The sequence below is a fragment of the Cebus imitator genome, unplaced genomic scaffold (assembly GCF_001604975.1).
Source record: "Cebus imitator isolate Cc_AM_T3 unplaced genomic scaffold, Cebus_imitator-1.0 Scaffold122, whole genome shotgun sequence".
In the NCBI taxonomy this organism is placed as follows: Eukaryota; Metazoa; Chordata; class Mammalia; order Primates; family Cebidae; genus Cebus; species Cebus imitator.
Window position 1 is genome coordinate 5,553,285 of NW_016107437.1, and position 10,088 is coordinate 5,563,372.

General features: G+C 51.4%; 1 protein-coding gene across 1 annotated transcript in view; it reads right to left on the bottom strand.

The window, feature by feature from the left end:
• PLA2G10 (phospholipase A2 group X) overlaps positions 1-10,088 on the bottom strand; it is an 18,972-nt gene that overhangs the window by 8,143 nt on the left and 741 nt on the right. The window contains exons 2-3 of the mRNA XM_017540014.2: positions 4,911-5,061; positions 1,661-1,767 (exon numbers count right to left, since the gene is read on the bottom strand). Coding sequence (XP_017395503.1) covers positions 1,661-1,767; positions 4,911-5,061 — 258 coding nt within the window. The remainder of the gene's footprint in view (positions 1-1,660; positions 1,768-4,910; positions 5,062-10,088) is intronic.

The following is a 10,088-nucleotide window of genomic DNA, read 5'->3' on the forward strand; positions in this document are numbered from 1 at the left end:
AAAAAGGCCAGGCACAGTAGCTCATGCCTGTAATCCTAGCAGTTTGAGAGGCCGAGGCAGGTGGGTTACCTGAGCTCAGGAGTTTAAGACTAGCCTGGGCAACATGGTGAAACCCCATCTCTACTAAAATAAAAAAAACTAGCCAGGCATGGCGGTGTGCACCTGTGCTACTCAGGAGGCTGAGACAGGCCCAAAATGGAATCTTAAAAATAAATACGACCACCGGGCGTGGTGGCTCACACCTGCAATCCCAGCACTTTGGGAGGCCAAGGCAGGTGGCTCACCTGAGGTCAGGAGTTTGAGACCAGCCTAGCCAACATGGTGAAACTCCGTCTATACTAAAAATAAAAAAAATTAGCCAGGCCTGGTGGCAGGTGCCTGTAATCCCAACTACTTGGGAGGCTGAGGCAGGAGAATTGCTTAAACCCAGGAGGTGGAGGTTGCAGTGAACTGAAATGGCACCACTGCACTCCAACCTGGGCGACAGAGCGAGACTGTCTCAAAAAAAAAAAAAAAATTCTTTAAGGTTTTTGTAAAGATGCATTTCTGGCCTCAAGTGATCCTCCTACTGGTCCTGCCCCCAGCCCCCTTCTGATAAACATTTAGGTTGGTTATTATCTGATGTCATGTCTATCTTCCTTGTTGTCCAGACATCAAACAAATAGGTTTCTTCAGGGTTTTCTTTTTCAAGTACTCAGTGTTAAACCTCACCCACATTAAGGCTAGACACTATGGCTCACACCTCTAATCCCAGCACTTTGGGAAGCTGAGGCGAGCAGATCACTTGAGGCAGGGAGTTTGAGACCAGCCTGGCCAACATGATGAAACCCCATATCTACTGAAAAAAGTACAAAAATTAGGTCAGGTGCAGTGGCTCATGTCTGTAATCCCAGTACTTTGGGAGGCTGAGGTGGGGGGATTACCTGTGGTCAGGAGTTAGAGACCAGCCTGGCCAACATCTCGAAACTCCATCTCTACTAAAAACACACACACACACATACACACACACACACACACACACACACACACACACACACAAATTAGCCAGCTGTAGTGGTGCACGCCTGTAGTCCCAGCCACTCGGAAGGCTGATTCACAAGAATCACTTGAACCCGGGAGGCAGAGGTTGTAGTGAGCCAATGTCACACCACTGCACTCTAGCCTGGGTGACAGAACTAGACTGACTCAAAAAGTAAAATAAAATAAAATAGGCGGGGCATGGTGGCTTGCACCTGTAATCTCAGCACTTTGGGAGGCCAAGGCTGCCAGGTCACCTGAGATCGGGAGTTCGAGACCAGCCTGACCAACATGGAGAAACCCCTTCTCTACTAAAAATACAAAATAAGCCAGGCATGGTGTCGCATGCCTGTAATCCCAACTACTCAGGAGGCTGAGGCAGGAGATTTGCTTGAACCTGGAAGGTGGAGGATTGTGGTGAGCTAAGATTATGCCATTGCATTCCAGCCTGGCCAACAAGAGCGAAACTCCATCTCAAAACAAATAAAACAAAATAAATATCACTTAATTAGATATACCCAAGGGTGGTCCACACAGAGCTGGAAGCAGTGCTTATTGCAACAAGGGCACGGAAGTCATCAGGCTGTGCCAGGGTGCCCAGTGGACACTAGGGGTGGGTGGCATGGTGGTGCTGGGGACTCACCGCACACGACAGTCTGATTGACGCACTGCCAGGAGTAGCGCTGTGTCTTGGGGCTGCAGCCGGCCTCCTCAGCTCGAGTATAGCAACAGTCGTGGTGATGGCAGCACCTGCAGATGTCACATGGGCAGGGCAGCAGATGGGTGAAGCTCTCCTGGCCCTCCTCCCTTGCCAGGACCATAGGTGACTGAAGACCCCTCAGGGAGGCACACATCCTCTGATCTTAGCTTTTTTTTTTCTTTTTTGAGACAGAGTCTTGCACTGTTGCCCAGGCTGGAGTGCAGTGGTGCAATCTTTGCTCACTGCAACCTCTGTCTCCCGGGTTCAAGTAATTCTCCTGCCTCAGCCTCCTGAGTAGCTGAGATTACAGGCGACTACCACCAGATGCGGCTAATTTTTTTTTCTATTTTTAGTAGAGATGGGGTTTCATTATGTTGGCCAGGCTGGTCTTGAACTCCTGACCTCATGATCCGCTCACCTTGGCCTCCCAAACTGCTGGGATTACAGGTGTGAGCCACTGCACCTGGCCTCTAAGCTTTCTTTCTTTCTTTCTTTCTTTTTATTATTTTTTTTTAAGACAGGGTCTTGCTCTGTCACCCAGGCTGGAGTGCAGTGACACAATCATAGCTCACTGCAGCCTTGAACTCCTGGGCTCAAGTGATTCTCCCACCTCAAGGTTTCAAGTAGCTGACACTACAGGCACACGCCACCATGCCCGGCTAGTTTTTAAATTTGTATTCCCTTTGAGGTAGGGTCTCTCTCTGTCACTCAGGCTGGAGTGCAGTGGCTCAATCATAGCTCACTTTAGCCTTGAACTCCTGGGCTCAAGCGATACTGTTGCCTTAGCCTCCCAAGTAGTTGCCACTACAGGAACACAAACTCCTTTTTCAAAAAATTTTTCTAGATACGAGGTCTCACTACGTTGCCCAGGCTGGTCTTGAACTCCCAAGCCCAAGCAGTCCTTCTACCTCAGCCTCCCAAAGTGCTGGGGTTACAGGTAGGAGGCACTGTATGCCTGGCCTTGTCTAAGCTGTTTCCCTGAAAATCCCCATCCTGGATAATGATTTCATTGGCCTCACCATGCTCTATTCTGCCTCCCTGGCTGTGCCCAAGCCTGGTCCCAAGCCCTGCCACTTCTTGACTTTGCCCACACTGTACCCTCTGCCTGGGGTAACTCCGTGTCTGTTCTTTGTGCCTTAGGTCTCAGCCCAGCACAAGCCCCTGCCGCTGTAGGTCATCCAGCCTCACCAGGCTACACCCTCTCATCAAATCAGATTCCCTCCCTTCTGGGCAGGTATATAACGAAACCCTCCTTAGCAGTAGGGTGCGGTGGCTCCCACCTGTAATCCCAGCACTTTGAGAGGCTGAGGTTGGAGGATCACTTAAGGCCAGGGGTTCGAGACCAGCCCGGGCAAAATAAGGAGACTCTTGTCTCTGTAACAAATTTAAAAATTAGCTCCCCAGGTCGGGTCTGGTGGCTCATGCCTGTAATCCCAGCACTTTGGGAGGCCAAGGCTGGCAGATCATGAGGTCAAGAGATCAAGGCCAGCATGGTCAACATGGTGAAAACCTGTCTCTACCAAAAAATATAAAAATTAACCAGGCATGGTGGCATACGCCTGTAATCCCAGCTACTGGGGAGGCTGAGGCAGGAGAGTTGCTTGAATCCGGAAGGCGGAGGTTGCAGTGACCCGAGATTGCACCACTGCACTCCAGCCCGGCGACAGAGCAAGACTCCATCTAAAAAATAAACAAACAAATAAATAAATGTGTCTAAACATCCTGCTAAAAAAAAAAAAGTTAATAAATAAGAAAAGAAACAAACAACAAAAAAGACCTCTGTGTCAATCGCAGCCTTCAAGCTAGGAGAGAGGCGGCTGAATTCCACCCTCTGCTAACCAACTGCAGCTTTGTGGTAATGGGTGAGTGGCTGTGCCCTTCTGAGCTTCAGGGCCCCACCTGTAAAATGGGCGTTTAACTGTCATGCCCATCTTTAAGAGCAGCCCAGGGGGCAAATGAGGGGAAGTCACGGAGAGATCGCTGCCCACAACCTTGGACAGAGCAGGCGCTTCTCACACAGTAGCCAGAGTGCACAGGCTGTGGGCATGAATCCAGCCAGACTGCCTGGGTTCAAATCCCAGCTCCCACACCTTGCTAACTCTGTGGCCCCAGACAAGTTACTTAATATTTCTTTCTTTCTTTTTTCTTCCCGCCCGAGTCTTGCTCTGTCATCCAGGCTGCAGTGCAGTGGCGCAAACTTGGCTCACGGCAACCTCCACTTCCCTGGTTCAAGCAGTTCTCCTGCCTCAGCCTCCCAAGTAGCTGGGATTACAGGTGTCTGCCACCACGCCTGGCTAATTTTTGTATTTTTACTAGAGACGAAGGTTTTGCCATGTTGGCCTGGCTGGTCTCGAACTCCTGACCTCATGAACTGCCCACCTCAACCTCCCAAAGTGCTGCGATTATAGGCGTAAGCCACTGCACCTGGCCAAGTTACTTAATATTTCTTTGCCTTGGTTTCTTCAGCTGTGAAATGGGATTGTTATGAGGACTCAAAGGGATTCCCAGAGCAGTTCCTAGTGCATAATTAGTCTGGTCGCGTGTGTGTGTGTGTGTGTGTGTAATATAGAGACAGGGTCTCACTATGTTGATCATCCTGCCTCGATGTCCCAAAGTGGTGGGATTACAGTTGTGAGTCACCACACCTGGTCACTTTATACTATTATTATTATTTTATTTTAAGACAGGGTCTCCCACTGTCGCCCAGGCTGGAAGACAGTTGTTCGATCTCGGCTCACTGCAAACTCCACCTCCGAGGTTCAAGCAATTCTCCTGCCTCAGTCTCCCAAATAGCTGGAATTATAGGCGCCCACCACCTCACAAACCTAAGTTTTGCATTTTTAGTAGAGATGGGGTTTCACCATGTTGGCCAGGCTGGTCTCGAACTCCTGACCTCAAGTGATCTGCCTGCTTCAGCTTTCCAAAATGCTGGAATTGCAGGGATGAGCCACCCGCTCCTGGCCAATTTTTTAGGGCAGTGTAATCAGCCCATGGCCAGGGTAAGGAACAGCTGATGCCAAGATCTGGCCTCACTGGCCATGTTATCCAAGAGGCCTCTGCCTGCCTGCAAAGTAGAACCACATGCTGGGATCCCCCTGGACCAAATCCCAGCTTCAGTTTTGGGTATTTTCTCATAAGCCTTGACTACCCCAGAATAGGGGATTTTGTAGCCTGGGTCCAGACATGCACTTACCAGTCAATGGCATCGCGGGGCTGGCCACGGCCTCCCAGGCCACAATAGCAACCGTATTTCATATAGGCCAGGGGGGTTCGGGAGCCAACACAACCCACAGTTCCTGCCAGTTCCAGGATCCCACGCCGGTGCACATGTGACTTCCTGGAGGCTGAGGGGTAAACAAAGGTGAGAGGCTGCAGGTCAGGGCTTCCCAGACCCCGGGGAAGGGCATTAGCCTGACAAGAGCCTAGATGTTACAGCCTGGCTTTCTGGGTTTCAATCCTACTTCCTAGCTGTGTGATCTTGGACAAATTCCTAACCTCTCTGGGCCTTGGTTTCCTCATCTGTGAAATGGAGGATAAGCGCACTTCAACTCATAAAATGAAATGAGATAATGGGCCAGGCGCAGTGGTGCACGCCTGTAATCCCAGCGCTTTGGGAGGCCGAGGCGGGTGGATCACCTGAGGTCGGGAGTTTGAGACCAGCCTGGCCAACATGATGAAACCCCTCTCTACTAAAAATGCAAAAAATTAGCTGGGTGTGGGGTCGGGCACCTATAATCCCAGTTACTCAGGAGGCTGAGGCAGGAAAATGGCTTGAACCCAGGAGGTGGAGGTTGCAGTGAGCCAAGATAATGCCAGCCTGGACTATAAGAGTGAAACTCCATCTTGAAAAAAAGAAAAACAGAAGAAGAAAAAAAGAAATGAGATAATGAGTATAAAGCCCCTGGCAGGTAAAAAGGCTGTTATAATCCAGCTGGGCGAGGTGGCTCATGCCTGTAATCCCAGCACTTTGGGAGGCCAAGGCAGGCAGATCACCTGAGATCAAAAGTTCAAGACCAGCATGGCCAACATTGTGAAACTCCATCTCCAGTAAAAATACAAGAATTAGCTGAGCATAGTAGCGCACGCCTGTAATTCCAGCTACTCGGGAGGCTGAGGCAGGAGAGTCACCTGAATCTGGGAGGCGGAGTTTGCAGTGAGCCAAGATTGCGCCACTGCACTCCAGCTTGGATGACAGAGCCAGACTCAAAAAAAAGAAAAAAAAGTGTAACTGTTATAATCGATGCCCTCAGGGTAGCCATGAAGAAAAAAAAGAGTTTCGCATGAAATGTTTGTCCAGTTGGCTGTGTTGGGCACTGGGCGTCAGGGATGCGCCTACAGTTGTCTGCCACCAAGGTGGGCTCCTCTGTGGTAGCGTCCCGAGCCCTGGGACTGCCCTGTGCCCATGACTTGCCCTCCAGACTCAGGCTGAGGGCCCTTGGAGTCTCCTTTTATTTTCACTGCCCAGACAGGAAGGACCGTTGGCCTGAGCCCAGCCATTTTTCTAGATCCTGGCACAGCTTGGACATGTAATGGTGCCCAGCGCATGTGACTGGAACCCCTGCATTGGACAGGTGGGAAAGGAGACCAGCCAGGAAGGGCGACTCCCACATTCCTACAGGCAGCAGGAACCTGAGCAGAGGCTCCCACCCAGGCTTCTGACCTGCAAACCAGCGCTCCTTCCTCCTCACACAGTAACAGCAGGGGGAGGTCCCCTTTTGGGTTGCCAGAGCTGAGTGGCACCAGCAATAGAGCAGAAACTCACACCAGGCCTGCCTGCTTCCTGGGTATCTGGTCTGTACAACTCCAGGAGCTTGATGCATTGTGTTTGATTTTTTTTTTTTTTTCTGAGATGGAGTCTTGCTCTTGTTGCCCAGGCTACAGTACAGTGGTGCAATCTCTGCTCACTGCAGCCTCTGCCTCCCAGGTTCAAGTGATTCTCCTGTCTCAGCCTCCTGAGTAGCTGGGATTACAGGCGCCCACCATGACACCAAGCTAATTTTTGTATTTTTAGTAGAGACTGGGTTTCACCACGTTGGCCAGGCTGATATTGAACACCTGACCTCAGCTGATCCGCCTGCCTCGGCCTCCCAAAGTGCTAGGATTACAGGCATGAGCCCCAGAGCCCAGCTGTTACTTTTGTTTTGTTTCTGTTTTTGTTTTTGAGATGGCGTTTCGCTCTTTTTGTCTAGGCTGCAGTGCAACAGCACGATCTTGCTCACTGCAACCTCTGCCTCCTGGATTCCAGCAATTCTCCTGCCTCAGCCTCCTGAGTAGCTGGGATTTCAGGTGGGTACCACCACGCCACAACGCCTGGCTAATTTTTGTATTTTTAGTAGAGATAGGGTTTCCCCCTGTTGGCCAGGATGGTCTTGAACTCCTGACCTCAGATGATCCACCTGCCTTGGCCTCCCAAAGTGCTGGGATTATAGGCATGAGCTACTCTTCTCAGCCTGATCATCTTGTCTTTTTTTTTTTTTTTTTTTGTCTCACTCTGTCACCCACACTGGAGTACAGTGGCACAATCATAGCTCACTGCAGCCTCCAAATCCTGGACTCAAGTGATCCTCCTGCCTCAGCCTCCAGATGTACAGGCATACACGATCATGCCCAGCTAATTTTTAAACTTTTAATAGAAATGGGGTCTCACTATGTTGTCCAGGCTGGTCACAAACTCCTGGCCTCAAATGATTCTCCTGCCTTGGCTTCCCAAGGTGCTGGGATTCTAGGCATGAGCCACCATGCCCAGTCTCGTTTCTGTTTGATCATGTTTTCATCACACTGACTTTTTTGAGAAGCCTAGGCCAAATTTAAATTCAATTTTGTCTTTTTTTTTCTTTTGACTTGGAGTCTCATTGTGTTGCCCAGACTGAAGCGCAGTGGCAGGGTCTTGGCTCACTGCAACCTCCGCCTCCAGGTTCAAGCAATTATCCCGCCTCAGCCTCCTGAGTAGCTGGGACTACAGGCGTGCACCACTACGCCTGGCTAATTTTTGTATTTTTTAGCAGAAACGGGGTTTCATCATATTGGCCAGGCTGGTCTCGAACTCCTGACCTCCTAATCTGGCCGCCTCGGCCTTCCAAAGTGCTGGGATTATAAGTGTGAGCCACCGTGCCGGGCCAATTTTGTCTTTTTATCAGTGGAAAAAGTAGCATATTTATGTGGAGGGACGAAGATGAATCAAATAGGAAGAAAATGTAAAAACTCATTTGGAGTTCAAAGCTTCGCCTTCCTCTCTGGATAATGAGTCCTCACTCTCCCAGCAGCCCACACCTCTATCTCAAACATCCCGTGGCTCCCAAGAGTCTGGGTAAAGCTCAGGGGTCTCAAGTCACCCCAAGACCTCCAAGACTGGGGGGTAATCAGCCCCTCCCACCTCTCCCTCATACTCCCACACAGCAAGAGTCATTTACTGTCCCTCCAGTTGTGCCTGCTCACACAGACACTCTGCTGCTCAAATGCCCTCACCCCATCCTCACCCTCCTCCCAGACCACCTCCCTGCAGAATCCATGTTGCCCGCCAGGTGGCCACAGGGACCCTCTCCATACTGTCTGCTTGTGGCAGTGCCCTCAGCCTGGGGGCGTCTTCCAGAGCAGATCTCTGCCCAAGCCCGGTGGCTCACATCTGTAATCCCAGCACTTTGAGAGGCTGAGGCAGGTGGATCACTTAAGGTCAACAGTTCAAGACCAGCCAGGCCAAAATGGCGAAACTCCTGTCTCTACTAAAAATACAAAAATTAAGCAGGTGTGGTGGCACCCACCTGTAATCCCAGCACTTTGGGAGGCTGAGGCAGGTGGATCACGTGAGGTCAGGAGTTCACGACTAGTCTGGCAAGATGGTAAAACCCTATCTCTACGAAAAATACAAAACTTAGCCAGGCGTAGTGGTGCACACCTGTAATCCCAGCTACTTGGGGAGGCTGTGGCAGAGAATTGCTTGAACCCAGGAGGTGGAAGTTGCAGTGAGCCGAGACTATGGCAGTGCACTCCAGCCTGGGCGACAGAACAAGACTCTGTCTCAAAAAAAAAATTAGCCGGGCATGGTGTAGTCCCAGCTACTTGGGAGGCTGAAGCAGGAGCATCTCTTGAACCCGGGAGGTGGAAGTTACAGTGAGCTGAGATTGTACCAGTGTACTCCAGCCTGGGGCACAGCAAGACTCCCTCTAAAAAAAAAAAAAACGCTGATCTCTGAATTAAGCTGCCCTGGCACACAGTGAGCTTCCAGAAACGGTCCCTTGACCTGTAAATCCACCAAGCCTTGGGGAACAGCTTACCCTGAGCACCTGTGACAATGTCCCAGTCCCAACACCATACCCTGAAGCTGTCCTCAAAGGTTCCCCTGCCACCCTCCCTGGTCACTCTCTGGTATCTCAGAGCCCTAGCAACAGCCCTTTAGAGGGAGGGTTCCAGGCACAGGGCGGGCACCAAGCACTGTGCTTATAACCAAAGAAAACACTCCCACTGTGCCAACATAGGTGGGGCAGGTCATGTTGGGGTCTGTTTGCCCTGTCTGCCCGCTGCAGCCTCTTGGGGAGTGCCAGGGCTGTCTGGGCATCCTGTGAGCCCCAGGGTCTATGTAAACATATGTGTGTCTGTGCGTGTGTGTGTGTGTGTGTGTGTCCACTGAGCATCTGAATTTGCCCTGAGTGCTGTCTCTGGTGTCCTTGAGCTGTGTGTGCGTGTGTCCCCCTCGAGATATCTCAGTATTTTTGCCTGTGGGAGCCCCACACCGTGAGCTGCACAGCTGAGTGCCCAGGTGAGTCCGGGGGCTGGTCCTGTGCCTGTGCATCTGTGTGCTGGCAGTGTCTGCCTATTCCTCTGTGGATGCATGTATCTTGCACCCCAGAAAGGGGCAGTCACCCAGGGGACCTCTCTACGGTGACCCCAAAGGATGGATAGTGAGATAGGACAATATGTTCTCTTTTTTGGGGGCGGGTGACAGGGGTTTGTTGTATAGAGGGACAATACGTTCTTCTCCCATCCCCAAGCCAGGCCCTTTCTGCCCCTGCTCCTCCCACCCTCTGGTGTCTCAGACCTCAGGAGCAGATGGAGTGAAGGATAAGTTAGGGGACCCCAGATAAGAACAACCAGGAGGCTTCTGGGCTGCTGGAGAGGGTCACAACCAGTTGCAGTGAGAGTGCCAGCACGGGACTCTGCGCCCCTGGGGAAGGGGTGGACTAGTTCTGAGTCCCTGGGAGGAGTGAGCGGGGCCCTGCAGAGGGCTGAGGCGCAGAGTGTGGGTGAGCATTAGAAGAGCGACCTGGGCCGGGCGCGGTGGCTCAAGCCTGTAATCCCAGCACTTTGGGAGGCCGAGGCGGGTGGATCACGAGGTCAAGAGATCGAGACCATCCTGGTCAACATGGTGAAACCCCGT